Here is a 26,009-nt window from a genome sequence, read left to right as displayed (position 1 = left end):
ACTAGGCTGTTCCTTAAGGCGGCCACAGTTCGTTTTATATCAATTATTTAGCTTTAATTAAACGCGAACGCAATGAAAGCGAAAAGGCATTCATTGATTAGAGCAGGTGTTGGCGGCAGGGGCCGGGCAATTAAGTGCGCCAGCCACATGCTGGGAAGCTGCTGCGCTGCCAGCCGAAATAAGTTACGTGAAGCCAAAGCATGGCTGCTGCTGCTGCTGCTGCTGGTGAAAGTCAACTGTTGCGTGTTGCAGCTGGCGATAGGGCTGAGGGGGAGGCGCGCTGTTGCTGTTGTAGACAGCTCTTACACATGCACGCTTGTTAAATATTTCACGGCATAATTTATACAAGCTATTCAATCGAAACAAATGCCAATAAATACTCTATGAAAAGCAATTCGCATTTGTTGGTCAGGGGCAGGGGCAGGGGCAGGGGCACAGGCTGAACCAGAAAAGGTCGCCTCATCTTGGCTTCAAGCATAATTTTAATGGTTTTTTAATGCCAGTTCGCATCACACTTAACTAACTCACGTCTTATGGCCAATTGGCACGCCACAAATATATATATAGACATATATATATATATCTTAGCGAGCTATAAAACAAATTGTTTGCATTTTTATTTGACTTTCACAGCGCACAGCGCGAACTTAATTATTTTGAATGCAAAAAACAAAACAAATGACAAAAGTGCTACGTAATTGCCCAAGACAATGGGAACAAAATTCACTTAAAGCTGGCAAAAAAAAAACTTTAGCTTAGCGAAAAACTTTAGTTGATGTTCATCAAAAATTAGATTTCATGGTTTTTCCATTTTCAGCTGAAGAAGAGCTCAGACATTGCCTGTTGGCAAAAGAAAAAGAAGTTCAATTGCGATAAACATGCTTTCAGCTTTATGATCCCTTTAATTTGAATATAATGACATTCTAATGTCAAGAAGAAGAGCTGAGCAAAGCCAAAAGTAGGTTAAAGAGAAAGAAGCCACCGAAGCCAAGTTGTGAAGCATCGATTGGGGCACAGCAGAAGTGAAGAGTGAAGCTTTATAGAGTGGATATATATAGGTTGTATATGTGTAGCTATGCTGAGGCTTGGGAGTTTATGTAGCTTTGAAAACATTCTCCATGTGATGTAGAGCCAAAATATTGCTAGCTCCCTGGGTTCAGCAGAGGGCATAGATAATGAACAATATTACATGCCCCTTGACATCTATCTACATTTATAGCAGGTAAGGCTTCGTAGCCCGCACTTGTGGCTTTTAAGTATTTTGCAAAGCATGCGGGGCCCAAGTCTCAGACAGGCTTGACAATAGATTCTAGAGCCGCGTCTTGCCTATTTAGTCAGCCAGCTAAGCCCACTTGGATAACTTAAGAAAGGAGCTCTGATCTGTATAACTAATTTGTGCTTATAGACTTGGCTAAAATGCAGTTTGAGTCTCATAATAGCAGGATCTATTCTATCCTTAGCTATACTCTGCCTCCCTTTATTAGACTCTGTCTGTCTCTTTCTCTTTGTATCTCTGTCTTCAACTCTCTTCCTTTTTCTCTCTGCCCATAGCTATTTCTATTTGTCTGCTCTTGCTCTCTGTCTTCCTTTCCCTCTCTCTCAATCCTTCTTTCTTTTATTCTCATTTTTCCTCTCTTATCTCTCCCCATCCAGAGAGAGATCTATTTCCTGTTCTGTTTCTCTCCCATGTCCTCTATAACTCCCCCTCTAAGTGCCTCTCCTTTGTTCTAGCTTTCTCATTCTATATATCTCTTCCCATCCAAAGAGAGCGGGAGAGAGAGAGAGAGAGATCTATTTCCTGTTCTGTTTCTCTCCCATGTCCTCTATAGCTCCCCTCCTTTGCTCTCTCTCCCGCCTTGGCTCTCTCATTCTCGCTCCAGCCTTTCCCCAGCTATGTCTATCTTTCTATATCTATCTCTTTAATGATATGAACTGATATTTCTCTCTTCTGCAGGCATATTTGCATACAGATTGCTGCCGTTGGCGCAGACCCACATTTAGTCGAGGCAGCTTTCATATGCAAATTTCAGAGAAGTCAATACAAACATTCATAATTTCGCACGCTAACTGGAGGGCATTGTAGGCAGCAGATATACATAGTATATAGTCTATATATATATAGATATCTACCTGCCTCATATGGTACTTAAGCATGCAGAAATGAACTGTGAAAAAGAAGTCTGAAATCAAAACAATGCCGAGCACTTTGCACAACTGCACCGGAAGTTTCAAGAGTGGATATTTATGTGAGTATATATGAGTGTGTGTGTGTGTGTGTGTGCGTGTGTGTGCGCCATGTGGTACAACAAAACGTTCGTCATTGCGACAGTGGCAGCTAATGGAGTTTGCAATCGGCGCACCGAGCGTCGAGTCTTAGAGTCGCCTAGACTTAGCTCTGTGTGTGGAGTCTCCTATTTAGTCGAGGCACATGCCGGAGGCAAGTGTCGCCGTTGGGGTCGTTGTGGCAGTTGCAGCAGCAACCGCAATTGTCAATTGCAACTGCCACTGGCTCTGCAACCGTTAGCCGACAACTGCCAACGCTGACAAGCAAAAACAGAAACAGTTTACAGAGGCGTCGACAAGCGCTTCATGTGGAGCCTAACGGCACTTATCAATTTGTTTGGTGAAACGTCATTTGTCATAGGCGCGGAAGTGCAGCGACTGTCGACACTGGCAGGGGGCAGCCACAAAGGGCGCTTCATTAGAGACGCCACGAACTTCCAACTGCCAACTGCCAACTGGCGACTGGCCGGCGTAATGGTAATAAGCATAAAAAAATCACAGCATACACAGCATTCTCACACACACACTGGGAGTCAAGGTAAATCTGTGCTGAGAATCCGAATCCGAATCCGGTGTTGTTGTATGTATCTTGTAGCTTGTGGCTTGTATCTTGTGGCATGCCAGCAAAGTTTTGTCTGCGCAGCTAAAGATGATGATGACGATGAGGCGATGAGGCGATGAGGCTGGCTGGCGATGATCAACGCCGACTGCCAGGTAGACAGAGGAAGAGGCGGCGCTGACGACGGACAGACAAACAGTGAGAGAGCGAGACGAAAAGACACACAGACAGACAGGCAGGTAGGCAGGTAAGTTGCTTGATTGGTAGCTACATAGATACACTTTAAGAAAATGCGTTCGTCTTTAATAACATATTGAAACAGCTATGAGCTGAGCCACAACGTGTGGCACAACAAATTTGCTCTCTTCATGCATTAACTTTTGAGCTAGCTCAGCTTTTCTCTGAGTGTAGCTGTATCCGCATCTGTATCTGTATTTGCACTCAATGGCATTTTGTGGTCAACGGTCTCACATTCTGTTGAATTATGCATGTCCAAAGCTGAGAGCTCTAAGTACGCACAGCCAGCGCACTTAGAAGCCCCTCAGCTGGCTGGCTGACTGGCCAGAACGTTCACAGCTCAGGGCCGACGTGCCACAAAAGGCAGCAACTGGCAACAGGAACTACAACTGAACTTGAAGCGTCAACGGCCATAAACGCAGCTCGGTTTACTTGGCCAACACTTGCTGCGCTGCTCTTCTTTCTTTTGGTTTGTTGTAATTATTTATGGGCATCAAATTGCAGCGAATTTGTCGAAATGCATTTGCATGTGACACACTTTCCCTCTGTCTGCCATTGTTTTTCCTATTGTTTTCCGCTGCGTATCAGATTACGCAAATAACAACAAAAAGGGGGCGGAAATTGACACCCGCTCGTTTGGCCAAGTTGCCGGCCCGTTGACCGGGCTGCAACCACTTGGCCAACAACATGAATGGCTGCTGGCTACCAAATATAAGTTTTTGTGGTTTCGTCTTACAGCTGAGTCGCTTCATCATTTTGCATAATTTTTTACCTTTGTCTTTGCTATGCGCTCCTCAGCAGGAAACGGGGTATATTGGTTAGGGCTAGAGATTGAGCTGAGACTTTGTATGGGTGAGCGGGTATTTCGGGTAGATTGAGTGCAGCAGGCATATCGTATGATGTATACAATGTACACATTACATATATATATATATATATATATCTATCATTAATCTAGCAACCAAGCTATATCTATCTGTCTATATATACCTTTATATGTATTTATGTATCTTTGTATCTATCTATCTGTCTTTATATATTTATATCTGAGTCTATATGTATCTCTATGCCTCTTCGTTTCTTTGCATCTCTCAATATCATCCATCCACCTTCATCTGTTCATATCTCTGTATAACTCCACATCTCTTCATTTCTACATCAACTGCATCTAATACATTTCCACAGCCAAGAAATTGTTCTTTTGATTAACTTGATGGATCTCCTGCTGCTGATTGTACAATGAGTTGGATGCGCACAAATGAGCTTCATCAATAACAAGATTTATCAAGATCTGTTAAGATCTATTAATTATGAATCCTACTTGAAGTTCTTCTTGTAGCGAGTGTGAGGCAGTCAGGCGCATTCTACTACAACCTGCCTTCCTTTATTTTTGTATTTGTTGCAACATTTTTCTACTCACATTTTGAGCAAACCAGTTGCCAGTTGGCAAATTGGTTTTTATTTTCGATTTTTTTTTTTTAAATAGTTTTGGTTTTTATGTTTATTTTTATTTTTGTTTTCTGCGCAAAATTCACACAAAAAGCATTGACACTTGTGCCTGCGGCGCGTCTTTATAATAAATGCTGCCCGATTTTTATTAACATTTTTTGTTGGAGTTGCTGTTGGTGTCGGCTTTGTATTTGTGGCATGAAAAAGGCAACAGTGCGTATCGACAGCGGCGTCCGCGAGGGCGGTCTATTCGGTCACTGGCTCTTGTTTTTTATGTTTTTCATTTAAGTTTTATTTTCTTTTTTCCTATTTTTATTTTATTTTATTTTATTTTTGCTTTGGTTATTAAAAACGACTCCCACGCAGCAGCGCGCACTGATTAGCTTTTATATGCTGGTTCACTTTAAGGTAATCTAAGGTAAACAATATATATTTCGTCAATTGATTCACAGCAGTTGCCGCAGCCGACCGTATCGAACCGTTGCGAACGCTTTGAGATCTTGTTTAATACTGAAGTTTCGTTTGAAGTTGGCGTTGCGAGCGTCAAGGCTGACGGAATGTGGGAAACGGAACGGCACAGTGGAACGAGTTGTGATTGTAACTGGTGTAAATTGACAAGTGCTTATGAAGCTTTATCGTTCAAGCTTATTTTGCATTTGGAAAAATATATATTTAATGCTTTTAAGTATGTGCAACATTTAGAACATTTTCAGTTGTTTATATATATCTGAGATGCAGCTATATGTAAACTTTATTTATGCTCGAATATTTTCTAGTTTCTCTTCAGAAATTTCTATGCATTGTAAAATCTTCTATATAGTTTTCTGACAACACTTATGTTTTAAATAAATGCTTTAAGGAATTAAGGAATTGATGTAAACTAAGAAAATGTCAAATATTTTTCTATTCCTTCTATGAACATAGACTAGACCAACGATGCGCAGTAAACTGTATTCCAATAGCATTCAGTTGTATTCCCAAATATTTTTCTCTTTAATATGAACTTTGTTTATATTGCACTCAGCAACTTCTAGCTAAAGTATTTCCCACTTCAGCCATCCTTGCTCTGGCTGCCAAGACATTCCACATTTGTTATTAATTTGAATAATCAACCTGCCGACAGTTGCTCCATTTCATATTAATCAATAGTCATTAGAATTTACTATGCCAATTATAGGCTCGCAATGTACGCACACTTTTATATCGATTTCGTGGCAGTGTGCGCATTCCAAGCTTCGATTCCAGAACGTTTCGCTTGTTAGTGTTGTTGCAATGAAAGCTCTTTGCGTGAGTCTTTGCCGTTAGAATAGAAAGCTTTCTACTCGCTTGCAAGATAACCACCATCAAGTCGTAATAAAGATCACAGTGCACTGACAGCTGCAATTGGCAGTAGTTTGGCAGCAAGTTATGCAGCAGCTTTGTTGGTGCTGCTGCTGCTGCTGCTATGACTCATGGCATTTAGCGAGTGGGTTACACACGTAGTTGTTGGCCCAAGGTTAAGTCACAAAGTGTTTGCGTGTGTGTGGGTTGTATATGCTTTGCATATGAATTATGTTTGCTCAAACGATTAAAAGATTTACAGATTTCAGCTGCGCAGCTGTGGGCCGCCGACTCTGCTTGCTTGGCCATTTTCTTTGACAATTTATGGGGACATTCACCAATGCATTATGAAAGGCAATCCCCAGGCGCATGCGTATGGAGCCACGATCGGCGGCAGCAACGCCAACAACAGCTCAGTTATTTTTCGCTGCTTTTCCAGCGAGCAGGTCGGAACAGGTTCACATGGCCAGACAATTGATTTTTCCTTTGCCAGTGCAATAAAGCCGCAACAGAAGAGAGCGAAGCGAACAAAAAAAAAATACATTTTAACTTTGGCTGGAACCAGAAACAACTTTTCGTTGTCGCTGACGTTGTCGTGCCGTTGCCGGTTGTTGTTGTTGTTGTGTTGCCATGACAAAAGAATGCGGCACTCGCCATCAAGTCTCAGTCCAAAGTCAAAATGTTATCTTAACTACGGCCACGATTTGGCCAGGCCAGGCCGGGCCAGAGCCCGACCAGGCACAGGCACCGGCACAGGCGCTCGTTGGCAAATGCCAAGTGCCGTTGCCTCTTGGCTCTTGGCTCTGTCTTTGGCTTTGGCTTTGACGCTGTCGTTGGCCAATTGCCCCACCGCTCACTTCTCTCGCCCTCTAGCCACATTTCGTGGTAGCAGGCGCTTAAGCATTGCAATTGAGAGCGCCAATTGGTAACACGGCAATGGGAACGACCTTTTGGCCAACTCAACTCAACTCAACTCAACTCAGCTAACAACAACTTTAAATCTCAACCTGTCCCATTGTCTGCCTGTCTAATGTTTTGGGCTAATTTCAATTTTCAATCGACCAAGTGCCTGCGGCACAGACCTGCAATGCCAATGCGCTGAGCTGGCAAAGCTGCACTGACTGCAGCTATTAACCCTACAAAGGCGGAGGATTTGCGAATGGCAAATATGTGCATGAATGGCTGATGGAAGTGAAGCTATGTGGATATCTTTAAAGTGAGAAAGATGAGGTGGAAGGGGGTATAGAAGGATATAGGCAGGTTGGGAAAAGAAGAGAGAGTGAAGCTGGGAGAGGCAGGAGATATAGAAAGATAGTGACAGATTGAGAGGGAGAGACTGAAGAGAGAGAGAGAGAGAGAGAGAGAGAGAGAGAGAGAGATAGAGAGAGAGAAGCTAAGCAAGACAGGAGATATAGAAAGATTGTGATAGATTGAGAGAGAGAGACTGAAGAGGGAGATAGAGAGAGACAGAGCGAATCTAAGCGAGTCTGGAGATATAGAAAGATAATGATAGATTGAGAGAGAGAGAGAGAGATAAGCTAAGCGAGGCAGGAGATGGAGAGACAGAGGAAGGTAGACAAGGATAGAGTTGCAGATAGATTAGGATATGGCAGAGAAAGAGAGACATATGATAGGGAAATGAGAGATAGAGAGAGATGGATAGAGAGAGGGAGATAGAAAGAGAGATACAGGGAGATAGAGGAAGGGAGGAAGATAGAGTAGCAGTTAGATAAGGCGAGACAGAGAAGGTGAGACATATGTTAGGAAAATGAGAGATGGAGAGAGATGGATAGAGAGAGGGAGAGAGAAAGAGGGATAGATATATAGATATAGAGAGAGATAGAGGTAGGGATGAACATAGAGTTGCAAGCAAAGAAAGCGAGACATATATTTGGGAAGCGAGAGATAGGAAGACAGAGATAGACAGAGAGAGAGAGAGGTAAGTTATAGTTTTCAGAGGTCAAATTCCAGCATTTATGAAGCCCAATCGAAAAAAGTTTTTCTAAAAACATTTTACACAAATTTTCTTTCAGAATTTTGCTCTTGAGACCACTTGAAGTTAGCAAAGAAAAAACCCAAAAGCTTTCTAGTGTTAAAGTGAAGTCAAGATGCTGCCTGGCGAACAGACAAAGAGCGAGAGAGAGTGAGAGCGAGAGAGAGATAGCGCAAAGGAAGGTGTGACAAAGGAGGCAAAAGCGGGCAGTTTGAGGCTGATTGATTAGGCAGAAGTTGTACTGCTTTCGAGTGGTTGGGAGTGGTGCTGGCAATGGGAAAGGGATTGCAAATGCTGGCCATGTGCCAGCTGAGCTAATAAAAAACACAAGTCGGAGCAAAAGTCAGAAGCGAGCAGCTGCATTTGGGCATATTGGCAGCGTGCCCGACAGCCAATTGCATTAGTTGAATAATGGAAAAGTTTTTGGGTGGGGCCAGCTGTGGGAAAGTGGTCAAGGTGCGGACTCACCTGATGCGCTCCCTGGGAGTGGGTGCAGTGCGCTGCATGCGGGCGCGCAGCAGGCTGTTCAGCTCCTTCATGACATCGCTGCCCTTGCAGTCCAGCTGGGCGAGCAGTTCCGCCTCGGTCTCGGCCTGGTCGGCCTCGAGATCTGCGCTGAGCTTGTGCAAGTCGGAGCCGCTGCGACTGCGCACCGAGACGGGTCGATCGATGGAGTCCACGCTGCTGTTCATATCGAAGTCCATCATCAAGTCGTCAGAGCAGATGGACTCGCAGGGCGACAACGTGTCCAGGGACTCGGCGCTCTCGAGCACCGCCCGTCGCACCGCTGCTGGAGTTCGTAGACTCAGCTCAATAGCCTGCTGCAGCGCTGTGCGCGCCTTCGACTGGCTTTTGAGCGAACGCATCGATCCGGTTGTGTGGGTCTCCATCAGTGTGGGAGTGTCGGTGGCATGCTCCGGTGCCTCGCTGTTGCACAGCAGCGCCGGCTGATCGGCAATCTCGTCATCGATCAGATTGCCGCAGTCCGAGCCCAGCGACAGCGAGTGGGAGGCGTGCGTGGGCGTGCCCGGTGAGACGGGACTGTGACTAGCTGGATCCAGTTCCAGCTCCAGCACCGGCGAAATATCATCAATGTCCACATCGTTCACGCGCTGCTGCAGCTCGGCATTCAGCTTGTGCTTCTTGAGCTTGCCGCCCGCCTCCTCCGACTCCTCGGTGCTGCTCACCAGGCTGTCCGTGGGCGACGTCTCGTCATCCAGCAGCAAGCAGCTGCTATTTGCCAGCGCCAGCTCCGCAAACTTCGATTCATTGAGCGCATTGTTAAAGGAGCGCGGACGCTCGTTGGGCAGCCGCACCACGATCGCCTCCCGATTGTCCACAATGTGCATGTTGAGCAAGTGTTCCTGTCCAGCTGCGCCGCTGCCGTTGGCCTGGCCAGCCGCTTCCGTCATTGAAGCTGCGGGAAAGGAGAAGCAATGTTAGCTGCGGGATTTTAGATCTGGTTACAGGGTATTCGTTGGTGCGGCTACTCACACAACGTGCTGAATTGCATCTCCGTATTGATGAGACTGATGTCGTCTAGGCCCAGGGACATGTCCTCCGCCTTGGTGGGCGCCTGTGTGTCGCTGCTCGTGAGGCTCATGCTGCTGCAGTCCTTGGCTGCCAGAGACTCGCCCGCCTGGCAACGCCAGGACATGGAGGACGTGTGGCTGTGGCTCTGCTGTTTGGCACTCTTCTCGGAGGTGGACGAGTCCAGGTAGAGCTTCTCCTCGTCCACGTTCTCGCTGTCATCGGAGCCACTGGCCTTGGGCTTGGGCGGTGTCTCCGGCGTTTGGCTGGCATTGGCGTCCTGCTCGGCAGTCGCCTGTCGGCGCTCGTAGCTCTCGCGGCTGAGCACTGTATTGGAGCGTACGAGTCCGAGCAGCGGCAGCGGCGTCGTCTGGCTGTTGTCCGTGGGCAGCTTGGGCAGCGCCAAGGTCTCCACAAACGAGTTGGACTCACTCGAGGGCGGATCGTCCACGTCGCGCACCTCGAATGTGTGTCGGCCGCTCATGACCATCTGCAGATTGCGCGGCCGGCTGCGACTGCGCTTCGAGCTGGACGCACTGCCGCCGGAGCTGCTGCCGGAGTCAACGGCCATGTCCATGCTGGCAATGCCCGAATCGGCGCTGATCTCGCGGCTGCCCGAGAAGCCGCGCCGGGTCGAATTGTTGGTCAGCTGCTTGACGCTCTTCTGGTCCAGCTGCCGGCTGCTGGGCTGTGCGTGTATCGAGGTCAACGGATGCTGCCTGGCGGAGCTGCTGGCCACGTCCTTGGCTCGAGCGCCCGTCGAGTGCGCCGGCACGGGGCTCTGCACGCTGCTGCTGGGCGTGGTGGGCGTGGTTGCCGTCAGACTAATGGCCACCGGATACTCGGGCCGTGGCAAGCTGACAGTTTGCAAGGTGAATTTGGCAAAGCTAGCCGGAGCAGCACGTGGCGTGGGTCGAACGCTGCAAGGGAGAATTCCAAATGGCGAATTGAAGAGATTTTTTCCCGTTTTACCAAGCGCTTCATTAGCTACTCACATCACATTGGCATGCATATTGGCCAGATTATTGTAGTTGTAGCGCGGCCGTGCGTTGGCTGCGCCGTTTGCCTCATCCGGAATCTCGCCAAAGAACTGACGGCGCTGATACTCGATGGTTGTGTTCTGGTTCAGATTGAACGTCAGCGTCTTGGGCTGGGCTATTTTTGGCTCGCCATCAATGCTGCGGCCCGCGTGTGCGCTCTTGGAGCGACGTTTCACTGTGGAGAGTAGCAGAGGGAGGGGCAGGGGGCATGGAGTGAGACGTTGGCATTGAGAGATGTGTCAAAGAGTTGCCACACGGCTGTTGCAACTTGCTCATGGCATGTGCAACGAGTCGAGGACACTCGGGTCGCCGGACTGCTCTGGCTACAGCAATCTCTTGGCTTATAGCTAGTCATATCAGTTGCTCCCTGAGCTAATCTACTTTGCAAGGGCATTTGCTGTGCGGCATGTGCCTCTACTTACGATTGCTCACCAGCACGTTGCTGGTGTTGTTGTTGTTGCTGTTGCTGTTGCTGTTGTTGTTGCTGTTGCTGTTGCTGTTGCTGTTGCTGTTGCAGTTGTTGTTCTGAGCGTTGGCCGTTGCCTCGTCGGCATCCTCGCTGCCGCTGGTCGTGTTTGTGGCCGTTGTGAGGCTTGCGGAGGCGGGGCGTGGCACGGCGCCGCGATAGCCAAAACGCTTGCCAGCCGCACCTGTGCGATTGGACGCATTTGTCTTTTGGGCCGCAACGCCCACTTTCTCGAACTGAACAGGAGCTGCGGCGGCAGAGCCAGTGTGATAAAAATGAAAGCAGTTAAGTTCGGCTGGCATGTTGACTTGTTATTAGGCAGCGTCCTAATTGGCGCAAATTAAAAAGCCATAACACGGGCCAAGGTGCGCTCATTACTCACCTGCATTGCCATTGTCGTCCTTTGTGTCTGTCTGTGGCGTTTCGCCGCCGCTGCTGCTGCCCTCGAGCAGTTTCTTGAACTTTTTGGGCGTACCATTGAGCTTCTTGCGAAAGCCAAAGGACATGGCGGTGCCTTTGGTGTGTGGCAGCTGCTGCTGTTCGCCCAGCTCCTGCTGGCGTCGGCCAGCCTTGCTGCCATGCTTCTTGCTCTCCGCTTGGCCCTGCGGGTGGAGTGGGAGAAAGTTGGGAAAGCAGGTTAAGCAGGCGATTAGCAGTGCGAAAACGGGTCAATAGAAGCGCAGAGCAGACAAAGCCTGCCACACAATTCAAATAAAACAATCACAGGATGTGGTCGGGTGTGTGGGTGGGTGGTTCAGTGTGTTGGTGTGCGAATCTAACTAGATGACTCATACAAAGCTATCTACAATATTGTATAGGAGCAGTGGGTGCATCTGCTGTGTGGCACAGTGTTTACCATGATGACTGCCTCGACTTCGGCGTCGACTGCTGCGTCCTCGTCGGCTGTGGCACGGCTGCTCGAGTTGTCTCTCTGCTGTTGCTGCTCCTCTGGCGCTAGTGCGTTGTCATCGATGTCAAAGTTGTCTTTGTGCAAATTTTTCTTTAGCTGTTGCTGCTCCTCGGCTGTTGGGTCCTCGTGTGCGGCTAATGTGACGACGACGAGGTTGTCGCATTCATCCATGTTGCACGTCGGCTGCAGCGGCACTCGCTAATGCCGCGCGTCTCCTTCTGCGTTTTGCCGCTACTTGAATGCCGAACGTGCGCCGTTTTGATACTTGCCACAGATACCAAAGCAAATGTTGCAAATGCCACTATCAAATCAATGTTCATCACACGGCCGCGCACCAAATTACGCCATTTATAATTGCACTTGAGGCAGGTACACAACTACAGTGACAGCTTCACTCGCAGTCACAATCTCAGCCACGCTCACGGAGCTGCTCTCTCTCTCTGTCTCTCTCTCTCACACTCTCTCGCTCTCCCTCTCTCACAGATACATAGACGAGAGTACACCCACGGGCGTACGGCAAGTTTTGAAGGTCCTTGAAAAAAGTTTCCTCTGCCGTTGTAACTGTTATTGTTGTTGCATCAATTTGTGCCACACTTGCCACACGCTTTTCTCGCACTGCCTCAAAGTATGCAATTTCTTTTGCTAATTTCTTTTTCAATTTAATTTGCAATTTCTTTTTTTTTATTTTTTTTCTGTTTTATCAGATTTTTGTTAAGTTTTTCACTTGCGTAGCAGCAGCACTCGGAAAATTGAATAGGCTGGCTGAAAGTTCTAGTTCGCCGTGGCCGTCTCGATTGAGTGTATGCCTTGCTCGCTGAACCGGAGCGGGGCTTGAGCGTGCGCATAGCCAACGAAGAACAAGTGGCTGCCTCAGCTAATAGCTGGGGGTGGCTTCACACTGGCGCCATCTAGTGTTCGCTTGTGTTTGCTTAGGGGTTGAATGGGACTATACGGTAAGTGGGTGTGTGTCGGGCAACGGTTTTTCAAATGCTCGTGGCCAACTGTTGTGTGAAGAAAGGTGACAGTTGGCATTGATAAGTCAGTGATTGGAGCAGGAGTCGGGCCAGCAAACAGTCAAAGCATCAGTTGAGAAATCAGTCAGAAGGTCAATCATATGGACAATCAGTATCATACTTATTCAATCATTTGGTCAGTCAATCATTTAGTTGAACTCTTCAGCCAGTTCTTGACACAATCAATCAGTCAAACAGTCAAAGCCCGGAAGGTCAGTTAGTTAATAATGCAGTCAATCAGTCAATCAGTTGAACAATCAGACAGTAAATTGGCCAATCAATCATCTATACAATGAATCAGTCAATCAGTCAATTCAACAGTTCCTTTATTATTTAGTCAGTCTCTCAATGAGTTCGTTTGTCGTAGTAGGTAAGTCTATCAATCAATCAATCAGTTGAACAATCAGACACTTAATTAGCTAGTCAATCATTTGTACAATTAATCAGTCAATCAGTTAGTTCAACAGTTCCTTTATTATTTAGTCAGTCTATCAATCAGTTCGTTTATTGTAGTAAATAAGTCTATTAATCAATCAATCAATCAATTGATCAATCAGACACTAAATTAGCTAGTCAATCATTTGTGCAATTCATCAGTCAATCAGTTAGTTCAACAGTTTCTTTATTATTTAGTCAGTTCGTTTATCAATCAATCAATCAATCAATCAATTAATCAATCAGACACTAACTTAGCTAATAAATTATTTATACAATTAATAAGTTCAACAGTTCCTCAGATAATCAAAGATTTGATTGATTAATCAGTCAATCAATCAGTTAGTTTATTGTAATATGTTAGTCAATCAATCAGTCAGCTAGGCTTTCAATCAGTTGGACTCTCAGTCACTTCGTTAGGCAGTCAGTCAATCAGTCGCTCTACGGTTGATAGGTAATTCAATTATTCAATCAAACAACTACACAGGAAATCAATCAATCGGTCCCTCAATCATATCATCAGCCAGTCAATCAATCAGTCATTCAACAAAGTTTCTTAGTCGGCTCATCAGTTTTGTCAATCACAAGCAGCGATTGTTGTTGTTGTTGTTTTAGCTCACCAACGAACGATGCCACCCGAATTTATGATTGCATTACGTATATGTCCATCAATCAGGATACTTCTCATGGATTCTAACCATTTGCCGTTAGAGTAGCGCGCTAATAAAAAATAACATTGGCACTTACCTTATGTAGCTCATGAAAGTGTAGCTCGTTCTCGATATCGCTGGCAGGCAGCTGGCAGGCTGCTGGCCTTCGACTGTTATCTGGCGGCCACGGGGTTGTGGCATTCGCTTGATACTCGTCGAGTGTCTGGACCAGTTCCTGCAGTAAAAATTCCTGGCAAGTGGCATATGCGTTGCCTGTCAGCGCGCCGCCAATAACATTGCCATTCGCATCCGATTCCGCCTGGGCATCCAAATGGCTGTAGACAGACTCAATGTGCAGCACAGCAGTTGTCTTCAATGAAAGCTGCTCCTCCTCCTGCCCAGCCTCCGCCAGCTTCAGCTCCCGCTGGCTGCGGCTCACCACATGGTAATAAAATGGCGGCTCATCTGTTGGGGCTGCTGCTGGTGCTGCTGCTGCTGCTTCTGATTCTGTTGTGGCTATATATTCATTACTCGCTGTCAACTGTTGCCATATTTTGTGGGCCTGGGCCAAATCTTGCTGGGACAGGGCGATTGTCAGCACAGATTGATGATGTGCTTGAGAGCTCTGCCGGGAGACACACTTGCCCATCAAGGCGCACTATCAGCATCGACATGGGCACGGCCAATAACTGGCGTTGATTTTGATTGCAATGCGCTCACGTCCCACGGCTGACAGCTGATGCCTAATGCGCTGACTTCCGTCTCGCGATTTGTCTGTTTGCCTGTTTGTTGTTTGGGGCGCCTCCAGTTGCTGCAGCGGCACTTGCAACGCCTGTCAAAATTAGTCGTAAACGCATGAGTGAGTGGGTTATCATATTAGCTGCCTTGGCAGCCGCCGTGGCATATTGATATGCTGGGAACGTGTCTACATGCCATGCGGTTAGCCCCTAGGTGCTGACACTGCAATGCGAGAAATTTGCAGTCCCGTTAAGTCTGAAGAAAATGTGCTAGTCGGATTCTTATATTGATTTAAATAATTTGACAATATTGTTATTCTATAAATTTATATTTAATCAGTAATTTTTAAGCTTTAAGCTTAAACTTGAAAGCTTTAAGGAAACTTGCGCTTAAATAGTTTTGTCAGAGATAAAAACTTGCTTCATTTGCTAGCCTTAAGTCAGTTTATACAAAAAGCTGCTTCATTGCTTAAAGCTTTGAGCTTTGGCTTAAAGCTCTTTGCCATCTCAAAACAAAGAAGACATGTTTAAAAAGTTGTGCGCTGAGAAGTTATATATCAAATATTACAAAATGCTTTCAATATTAGATTTTCAATAAGCTCTATTTAAGTCTCAATCAGCTTTTATTTGTTTTTTTTTTTATTTATTACATATTTATTTATTTTATTTATTTATTTTTTATTTATTACATAAGTAACTTCTTCACACTTACAATCGATCAGTCTAAGGCTCAGCCATAAAGCTTAATTTTTTTTAGTCAATCAAGCTAATGACATGCTTAAGTTAAAGCTCTCTGAAAGCTCACACATTCAGCAATAGTTTAATCGGCTTTGCAGTGAATCGAATTTGCATATTATTTAAATATTTATTTATTTACATTTATTAAACAATGAGCTTCAAAGTAGTGCAAAGTAGTTTCCAGCTTAAAGCTTTCATTTTCTAGCACTCTTCTTTTCAAGCTCTTTGGTATTGCCATTAATTTCGCGCTGCTTCAGTTTATTGGCAATCTGAAGTGCAACTATTTAATGTTGTAATCAATTTGAAGCTTTGCTTAATTTTTTGCCAACATCTTTTTGCGAAATGTAAGAGCATGTAAACCCCTAACAGCCCCACAACTATCCACTGCGCCCCGCGGCTGCTCGCTTTGTCGATGCATTATGCGAGGCAACACGTTTTTTATTAAATTTTATTAGAGTGGCGCATGCACACGGACAGAAGCATAGCTGCCGCAGCTCCCAAAAGCACACCACAACAAAAACAACACACACTGAATGTGTGTGTGTGTGTGTGTGTGTGTGTGAGGGAAATGTAAGCAGCAGCCTTGGGGAGAACGCAGCCTGATCCTGGCTGCTAGCAGCTAGTAGCTAGCTTTATGGCGCATTTGCTGCATAACAAGATTTACACCCACTGTGGTTGCTGCTGCTGCTGGGGCAGCGGTGTTTGAGGTGGTTGCAGTGGCTGGGGTCGAGCTTTATTTCTGCTGCTGTTGCACTGTTTATGCCTGCTTATGTCGTTTGGCTTACTCACATTTGCCACGCGGCTTTGTGCTGCATAAATTTCACTGGCACGCCCCTCTGGATGTCCTGGCTGCCCTGGCTGCCCCGACTGTCCGGGCTGTACCCCTCGACGTTAGAGAGTACGTGGCTCCTTTGTATTAAGTGCCAAGTTTTTATTTGCTGCGTACTATTCAACATAATGAGGCAATTCTATGTTTTTCGGCTTTGTCTGTGCCACTTTGCAGCCAGTTGTTGCACTCGCTGTGGCAATTGAAGCATGCGGCTTTAATGCGGCACTTTGTATGCGGGCAAATCCTTGAGCTGCGATTGGGTCGCATATGTAAATTGAGCATCGAGTAATTATGCGCATAAATAAGCGTAAGCGTGCCACCAACAACTGCCCAGCTTGCGAGCCTGCAACAAGAGCTTCGGCTTAATCGACGTGGATGCCACAGATATAACTGCCAGCCTGGCTGGCTCTCTCTTGCCATCTGTGTGTGTGTGTGTGTGTGTGTGTGGCACGTAGCTCATGCATAAGCATAACAATGCCCATTACCATTACCGTTACTATTCTGATGCTTGCACCAAATCGATGTGGCATGCAACAGCTGCACGCTTACAACTTTGGCTGGCAGACGCCGTCGCTGCCGTCGCTGCCACTACGACACGTTGGCTCATGCATTTCAATTGCGGCCCAAAATGAATGCGACTCAAATGCCTGCCGCCACGTGGCAGCTGCAACGAATGCCATTGCCACCAATAAAAGGAAGAAGCCCTGAACTTTTTGGCTAGCAATGCTGACGCTGTTAATGCCCCAGGCATCAAAATAAAACTTCGCCCCAAGACGAACGCCAACTTTTGTGCATTTCTCATGCAAATTGACAGCGAACAACTATGGCAAGCACTCATTGCGGCTGACACGGCGCTCGAAGGTGCCACAGCTCGCGGCTAGACCAAGTGGCGACTTCACTCAGTCTCTATCGGCCTGGCTGTCCGTCTGTCTGGCCGCCGTTGCGTGGTTAAAAGCAATTGCATTTTGGTAATTGAACAAGTCAACGCTTAATTATTGCACTACGCTGAAAGCCAACCATAAATGTCTGGCTGCCTGCCACAACAAGCGGCGTGGCCCAGCCCCACGGACGAGTCGAACGAATTCTCATTTATTCACGGTGCTGGCGGCGGCGGGGGCCGGGGAAAAGCGCATTTTCATGGCGCGGAAAATGTGCAAAAATGAGCAATTGCTTCTGTAAACGTTTGCTGTTGCTTCTGGTTGCCGTTGCAGTGCCACACATATTGTGGCAGTTGCCAGTCACATAATACCCAGTAGCTGCTCTACAAAGGTTATATAAAGCGCATGCATCTGCGTGTGCCAGCTCTAATTAGGCGTAGCGCAATAATTGAAGTGAGCCTGCAGGTGCATGCAATGGAAATGTGGCAGGAGCTAAGCAGAAAGTCAGCTGGAATATCTTTATAAAAAAGCGTGAATTCTAAGCATAGTTGGCACTGAGGGGCAGTCGCATGGCTATACAAAATAAAGTGAACTGGGAGCAGGCCTTAAATAAATATGATTTATATCTGTATGAATATCAAGCACTGGAGTCGAGGAAGTCTTCCAAATTGTAAATGGCTATTCAGGAGAAGCCTGAGGAGGCAGCAAAGCAACTATAAACTCAGCATGTCTCTTTAGAGTTAAATAAGTGTATCAGAGAAATTATTATAAAAGTCATCTTAGAGCAAAAATTGTTAACTATGAATAACTTTTTAAATAAGTACAAAATTGTATAGATAAGTGCTTGCCACATAAACTCATATTAACTATCATTTAGCTGACCCTGAGGGCGGCTTGTCTGAGATCCATTTTAAGAGCAGTTAGTCAAGTAGTTTGCCAATCAATCTGCTTGCTCAACAGACACAAGATAATCAGCCAGCAGAGCAGAGAGTAGAAAGTCTAGATAAACTGATTAAACTAACTTATAAATAATTTAGCAAAAAGTGTTCCAATGTGCGCTCTAGAAATGAAAAGCAAATAGACCCGCTAGTCTGCTCGCTTGAAAGCCAGGATGGCAAATAAAATTTTTATGGCCAAAAGGATATCTTGAGGTCCATCAAGTTATTGTTGTGCCCGAAAGTTTGCTGTCTGTTTGCGCTCGATGCGTTTTAATTGACGGCTCATTTTGTAGCAACTGCAGTTGCCATAGGCGAGACAGTTGTGGCAGTGTTGGGTTTTAAGGTACTTTAAGTTTTGTCTAGTTAAAAATAGATCCGTTTCCGTTATTGGACGAGTTTCAGTATAAATGCTGGCATTGGTCGCTGTGCCTCAATGAAAATGTTTCTCTCGACACACAGCATAAACAACAACAAAGTCGGACACTTGATAGGTTTTTGTGCCGCTCTGGGACTGTCGTGCAGCCGCGCCCCATCAAACCCACTGCTCCCCCTTCCTCTCTGAACAAAGCAACACCCGCGCACTATTGGCCATAAATCAATTTTTCAAAAATGACACTGGGAAATGGAAAAAGTAAGCTCAAAGCTGTGCGAATATTGAAAGCTGCCGAACGAGCCGCTCTCATATCAGCCTGTCTGTCCCTGGCCCCTGTCCCAGCTACTGCCCTGCTCCTGCTCCTGCATCGGCATCGGCATCGGCATCCATAGACACCAGCCATACAAAAGCCTCTGCTCATATGGGCGTGTGTGTACATGCACGGAGCTCGGCGATAAACTCATCGCATAAAAAATGTATATTTTTACTTGCATTTTCTTCTCTTTTTCCACTTTTCTTTTTTTTTTTTTGGCCAGCAAATCTTTGCAGCTGGCGTTGAAAAGTTTTGTCGACGGGTTTGTCATCATAAATTTTAATATTTTTCAACTATTTCTTGCTGCCTTTTTCTGCTGGCTCCATTTTGGTCTACTCGGACGCTGTGCTGGCAGGGGAAACGTAGCTACGTTCGGAAATGTGAAAATGAGCACGTTAATAGCAAAAAGCAGATGCAGCCCAAGCCAAAGGCAATGCCACTGGCAATAGCACCAAAGGATATGCCAGTCCGGCATACGAGGCGTATGCGCAATGCAGCTGCAGCAATAGCAACAGCAACAGCAACAGAGAATGGCACAGCTCTGCGGCCAAGTGGCCCAAACTGCATCCAAACGCTCTGAAATGCAAGCTGACTGATGAGAAAGGATGCGAAAGGGACAGAAATAGAGAATGGGAGAGAGAGAGCGAGGAATTGTGTATTGGCTGGGGGATATGAATGAGCACAGTCAAGCGAATCGAATGCTATTGATAGTTCAATGAATCATTCTAATGATATGTGCAGCACACATCAATTTGTACAGAGACTGAAAAATTGTATGCAAAGGCATAAGCTCAAGGAAACTACATTATATAATACTAAATATAAGCTCATATATACATATGTATATATATATATAAATATATATCTGTGCATAAGCAAGAGTAAGACAAAAGCTCATATGCAAATGTAATTTTCTTTTTTATGGCTAACTGCGTAGCAAGCGAGAAAAAGACTTATATGTGTGTAAGCATCAGTGAAGCATATGAAAGAGGAGGGAGAGAGAGAGACAGATATAGACAGCGAGAGAGAGAGAGGGGAATGAGAAATATAGACAGATAGATAGAGATGGTAGCCTGAGAGACATTTTTATACATTTTTATATAGAGTGAGAGAGAGAAAGAGATAGATAGGTAGAGACAGATAGATAGACTGAGAGAGAGATAGGGTGATATAGAGAGGGACAGGTGGGTAGAGGCAGATAAATATAAATAAAAAGAGAGGAAGACAGCCAAAGAGAAAGAGAGAGAGTCTGAGAGGGAGCCATGCAGAAAAAGAAAGTTATACAGAAAATCCGAGAAGGAGAGAGAGAGAGGAGACATTGAAAGAATGAGAGAGATTGCTAAAGCGAGAGATCCTTACATAGAGGCAGCCATAGAGAAAGATTGAGGGAAAGAGAGGGCAACACAACGCGAGAGACGACCACATAGAGAGATAGCGAATAGACTAAAAAACAAGTCATTTCATATCAAATTAAAAAAAAAATAAAAAAAATGTATATAATGAAGGTTAAATTAAAGGTCTAATTTAAAAAAAAAAAACATACAGAGAAAAATAATAATAATAATAATATGTTTTATTTAATGACCAGCTACGTAAATTTAGTGTCCAACTGGCACAGGAAAACATATGCATAAGTAAATGTATATACAGACATGCATATATATAGATATATATGCATATATATATTACATAAACATAATACAGCTTATGAGAATGGCCGCACAACTTGTTGAAAGAACACTTAGTAAAACACATTTAATCAGGCCAGGAAATCTCTGAGCTGTGCTTGGATTAATGAGAATCACAGAGAGAGGCAGTGGGCAGAAATACATTTTGCTTTAATTTATTTAAAAACTGGAAATACTCTGTTGTGCTTACACACTTAAATAAATGTATGCAACACACACACACATACATACACACACACACACACACACACACACACACACACACAAATTTAAGCATATTTCATTCAGCTGAGAGCTCGACTTGAAACTGAAATCAATTTTATTTAGTCGACTGCACTTAATGATAAGCATTTGCAAAAAGTCGTTAGTTAAGAGTGGCCAGTGGACGAGCTGCTGTCAACTGTCAACTGAACTTCCGGCATTGGCTCAAATTGGCCAGACGACTTCATTTCATTTACATGCACTGCATAAGTGAGTGGCCCAGTGGCCAAGTTAGTTATGGTTGCATGTTGCAAGTAGCTCAGCAGCATCTCTATCACTGTGTGCGTAAGCTCAAGGCAGAGAGACCTTTTCATTATTATATTTCAGTTGCGTTTACTTAATTATTACTTGGCTTTTGTTGCTCTTGTTGTAGTTGTTGTTGCTGTGGTAAAGTCTTTGGTAATGTTTCAGGGCTTTTTGTTTACGAGTCGCCAGCAGAGCGTGCAAGCAACACGCAATTGACAAGCTCCTCATCAAGCCGCATAATTGCAAATTGTTGTTGTTATTGTTGCTGCTAGTGTGGCGCTTCAAGTCGCTATACTCTGCTTTAAACTTAGCAAAGTGGGGTATATTTGTTTCAAATTTGATGTGTGACTGAGGCAACTCCAAAGTATTTTCTTTTATTTTCATTCTAGTTAGAGCTGAATTATCTTATGCATATCTAGAGACAAGTTACTCCTTTTCTATAGTTAACTCAACTAACAATGCTCTCTCATTGCAGAGTACCTAGCAGTTGATCAAGCTCAACTTCTAAACTCTGCAGCAGCAGAAGTCGAGACGCTTGTTTGTCAATTTGCGCACTTTGAAAATTCTTTTATGTAAACAACATTCAGCTAAGCGAGTCATAGCACATATAAATAATAATACTTATATATTTATATATATATATATACATATATGTTCATATATATATATAATAATTACGCAATTATTGGCCTTGTCATGGCTTTTGCTGCGAAACATTTTTAACTCTCCTCAAACTTGAAACTTTATTAAAATATTTCTCATATTTTTGCTGAGCTTCTTCAGCCTGTTTTGAATTTTAATTTTCTAATTTCTTCAAGTGCGGAAATATGCATAAATTATTGGCAGTCAATTTCATTTCAGAGACTTTTGATTAAAGTCGGAAAAGAACAATTCACATCATAAATATTTTGATTGATTTATAAATTGCATAAATCATTAACATGAGCAACTAGAATTGAACTGGATTTTGTGCTAATAAATTAGAAAACGTGCTGGAGTGCTGCAGCCGGCTGTAACCGACTGCACAATACTGGTCTAAAAGCTGAGAATGTTATAGTATAGATGGGAAAGATGGAATGGATGGGATAGATGGGATAAATAAAATAGACCGTATAGACAGAGTGCATAGGAGAGATAGATAGTATAGATAGCACAGAAGGATAAACAGAATAGACCGGATAGACAGAGTATAGAGGATAAACTGGATAGACGGGATAGACAGGATAGACGGGATAAAGAGAATAGACGGGATGGAGAGATATATAGGATAGATCGTATAGCCAGGATAATCAGGATAACCAAAATGGTTAAAAGGAAAGATGGGATAAATATAATGGACAGGTTAGACAGGATAGACAGGAGACAGGAGACAGGATAGACAGAGTATAGAGGATAAACTGGATAGACGGGATAGACGGGATAAAGGGGATAGATAGGATAGATCGTATAGCCAGGATAGGCAGGATCAACAAAATGGACAAAAGGATAGATGGGATAAATATGATGGATAGGATGGACAGGAGATAGGATAGATAGAGTATAGAGGATAAACAGGATAGACGGGATAGGCAGGATAGAGGGGATAAGGAGAATAGACGGGATGGATGGGATATATAGGATAGATTCTATAGCCAGTATAGGCAGGATAAGCAAAATGGATAAGAGGATAGATGGGGTAAATATAATGGACATGCTAGACAGGATAGACAGGAGACAGGATAGACAGAGTATATAGGATAAACAGGATAGACGGGATAGACAGGATAGACGTGATAGAGGGGATAGACGGGATAGAGGGGATTGATAGGATAGATCGTATAGCCAGGATAGGCAGGATAAACAAAATGAATAAAAGGCCAGATGGGATAAATATGATGGATATGGATAGACAGAATAGAGAGGATAGACAGGAGACAGGAAAGACTGTTTAAATAGGATAAATTATAGACCTCACAACTTAGCCAATCTCAGACTCAGTCAAACCAATCTACCCTATGCATACACAACATTTATATAATATGAATCTTTTTATGAATCGAATTGCATAAAACTGGTTTATGAGTTCTAAAATCGTTCAGTGCATGCAAATGTGAACAACAAATAAAAGCATTTACTTTATATGAAATTAAAGTTCATTTCATTTCCAGAGCTGAGCAGTTGAACCTGTTGTGTGTGTGAAATTTATGCTCTGCTTCGCAGAAATTTCTATTTGGCCTTAAGCATTTAGATAAGTTCGCATTGATATTCACATGCGAGCGATTGCTTTTGCTAATTTCCTGTTTTGGCCGCTTGTCACACGCGGCGTATGCTTAACGTTTTGACGATTTGCCCAATTTATATGCCTGGCAGGCATCCGCTCAGCTTTGCTCGCATTCTTATTGTGCACACGATTAGAAGCTCATGTGAATGGCCTCAATCATGATTGAGCCACGTTTGCCAGCGCCTCGGCATGCAAATGCCGTTATTGTTCGGGTATTACGAGCATAATATAACTGGCATTAAAAGACAGCCCAGTTATTTAACATGCATAACAGAGCGGGAAATGTATTTGTGCACGCGTCAACTGAAGCGCGAACCGAGCACCGAATGCAACAATGACGACAACGGCAAAGCAACAGCAGCAACAATCAGATTGAAATCGAGACTAGCCATAAATAAAATTATTATTATATAGTCTACAAGCGGGTAATACCCGGCTTTGCTCGTGCCAAGTCTCAGACGTGATTTGGCGTCTGCGAACCCCACTTCTCGAATTCTCAGTTCTATATCGTTTATCGTTAGATCACGTATTTGATAAGCTTTGAAATAGATCTGCTATCAACATAAGATTTAACACTTCACTTTAAAGTAACTCAGTCACGTTTGGTCACAGCATCCACTCGCTTCATCAGTCACTTAGTTCATCAATCAGTCAGTTCTTCTATGCGTCAATCAGCCCATAAAACATTTAGTTGCACCAACAGCTAGTCAGTCAATCAGTAGGTTACTGGGTCATTCAGTCCGTCTGCTATTAACTGTGTCAAGCAGCCTATTAGCCAACTGATCAGGCTCGTCAATCAGTCGCTCAATCAATTACATAATTATTGTATTACTTGATGCATCAGTCACTGTGTCAAACAAATTGTAATTCTAGCTTCCATTTTAACGCCAATCAGTCACAATCAATCAACCCCATCAGTCAATCAGTCAAACAGTCTTTAAGTTGATTAGTTTATTAATCAGTCAGTCAAGTGACTTGCCTTAACAGTTTTTTGTCTCTCAGTCTCTAGTCAATCATTCAAGCAGTTCATCAGCTAAGCAGACCCTTTGTCCAGCATGCCATCAGTCAATCAGTTGGCCTATCAATTTACCCGTGCCACACTCAATCATTAAGCCACTAGGTCAACCGGTAAATCAATCACAATTGGACTCATTTATAGAATGATACTATATACCATTTGCCCATGCTCTAGATCTATAACTAGTCTATCGGTGTCATCGTCTGCTGCTGGGAGACGTCTGTAGCAACGCGAGAGATGCAAATTGTATGCGTGAGGCGAACCCACCTTTGGCTGGCTGCTCAGTTCTGCGCGGTCTTATCTTATCAGGGACTTTGGGTTCTTAGTTTTGTTTTGTTGCGCGTAATTAAATTGCGATTCACGAGCGAATGTTGAGTTCTCCGTTTACTCTTATATTTTCCTTTCTTTTCCGAGTGCACTTTGTGTCTTGAGTTTTTCTCAGATATTTTCTTTCATTTTAATGGACTTCACTTTTTATTCAGATGTTTGCTGCGACTGGCCGTGAAACGAGCCTCGGGCATTATTTGCCTGTTGTTTTATCTGCTCTTTTATAACTTTTAGCAGCTTTTTGTTCTCTTTTATTTATTCTCCAGTCAACTGACTCGCACTGGCGTCATATTTGTTATTATTATTAGCCAAACGCGTCAACAGCTACTGACTGGGCGCTACGCATATGGCGAGCACCTTAGAATCGATCGTTAAAGCCAAGTGAAAAAGCTCCGAGTGGCAGCTCTCGACAGCAGGTGAACGATTGAGCTTTGCCTCGAGCTAGAGCTTGAGAGCGCAAGCTTTTCTATTCGCTAAGCTGATAATGACAATTATCACGCTATGCACACTGTGCTACAAGCTCAAATGTTTTACTAGACTCGAAAGCTTTGATCGGCTGATCATCGTGCCATAGAGCTTGGAATTTAGTTTGTAATGCTTTTGGTATTTATTAAGAGATTAGAAACCGTCTAATTGACTCTTAACATCGATAACAAAGTTGAGTTATATCAAAGTGCCTCTGCTCAGCTAGAGCTCCATGAGGATTCGAACCCATATACCCAATTGCCAAAGGCACGATAAACTTGAAAGCCTTGATAAGCTGACAATCCTTTAGCGTTTAGCTGAATCCTTTTTTTATCGCACTTTAGTTGGTCTATAAAAGTAGGGACTCCCACACACGCTCACATTGTCGCGCACATCAATATGCATAACTGTTGCAGCTATTAAAATGGAAGTTTCTTATCAAGAGCTGGCGAACCAAATGAAATTCAACACGTTGAAGCAGAGCAGGTGCAAAAGTTCAAACCCCCAAATGCTACGGGACAGGCTAAAAGCTTGGCCAGTTGGCCGCCAAATGCCTGAGACTAGGGTTCGGGCTTGAGTCTAGGCAGCGCGCTTAGGTTTGGGTTTGGCTGGGCGTCAAGTGCCATAAAAAGCAACACTTGCAACCCAAAAACTAAAGTGCAGGTCTTTGGCATGTGGCACGAACTGGTTGCTGGATGTTGCCACCCGTTTGGCAGTGTGCTCATCTTTCAAAGGCGTCGTATTGCGTAAGTGTTGGTGTTTGCTGTTATTGCTCTGCACACACACACACACACATGCACATCCACACTGAGATACAAATAGAGACGTGTGTACACAGAGAAGTAAAAAGAAACACAAAGGAAAACATTTACAAAACTTCCATTTCCGTTTTATATGGGCTCGCTGGGTAAGCAACCCTCCAGCGCCAACTGACAGCGCCAGCCCTGCCCGCCCACTTGCCGGCACACAGCATCAGCCATGCGGGAAAATTGAAAAAAGATAGTTGCACATAGTTAGATGAACCAAATGGCAAACCCGCAAACCCTTAACCCC

General features: G+C 44.4%; 1 protein-coding gene across 8 annotated transcripts in view; it reads right to left on the bottom strand.

The window, feature by feature from the left end:
* Positions 1 to 24,855, bottom strand: part of LOC111598679 — a 30,455-nt gene extending 5,600 nt beyond the window's left edge. For 4 of the 8 annotated variants that reach the window (XR_003944361.1, XM_023314040.2, XM_030225570.1 and 1 more), the window contains exons 1-7: positions 24,432 to 24,855; positions 13,983 to 14,717; positions 11,260 to 11,479; positions 10,834 to 11,124; positions 10,367 to 10,586; positions 9,336 to 10,291; positions 8,310 to 9,258 (exon numbers count right to left, since the gene is read on the bottom strand). Coding sequence is in view for 5 of the 8 variants with exons in the window: in XM_023314040.2 (XP_023169808.2) it covers positions 8,310 to 9,258; positions 9,336 to 10,291; positions 10,367 to 10,586; positions 10,834 to 11,124; positions 11,260 to 11,479; positions 13,983 to 14,534 (3,188 nt within the window). In the remaining 3 variants the exon portion in view is untranslated. Of the gene's footprint in view, positions 1 to 4,499; positions 4,517 to 8,309; positions 9,259 to 9,335; positions 10,292 to 10,366; positions 10,587 to 10,833; positions 11,125 to 11,259; positions 11,480 to 11,733; positions 12,789 to 13,982; positions 14,718 to 24,431 lie in introns of those variants that run through there. The other 4 variants (XR_003944362.1, XM_030225574.1, XM_030225571.1 and 1 more) reach the window with 4 other exon arrangements.
* Between the last annotated feature and the right edge of the window lie 1,154 nt (positions 24,856 to 26,009).

This window comes from Drosophila hydei, unplaced genomic scaffold (genome assembly GCF_003285905.1).
Source record: "Drosophila hydei strain 15085-1641.00,03,60 unplaced genomic scaffold, DhydRS2 tig00008135-arrow-pilon, whole genome shotgun sequence".
Classification (NCBI taxonomy): Eukaryota; Metazoa; Arthropoda; class Insecta; order Diptera; family Drosophilidae; genus Drosophila; species Drosophila hydei.
This window is presented reverse-complemented; position numbering and strand designations above follow the sequence as displayed.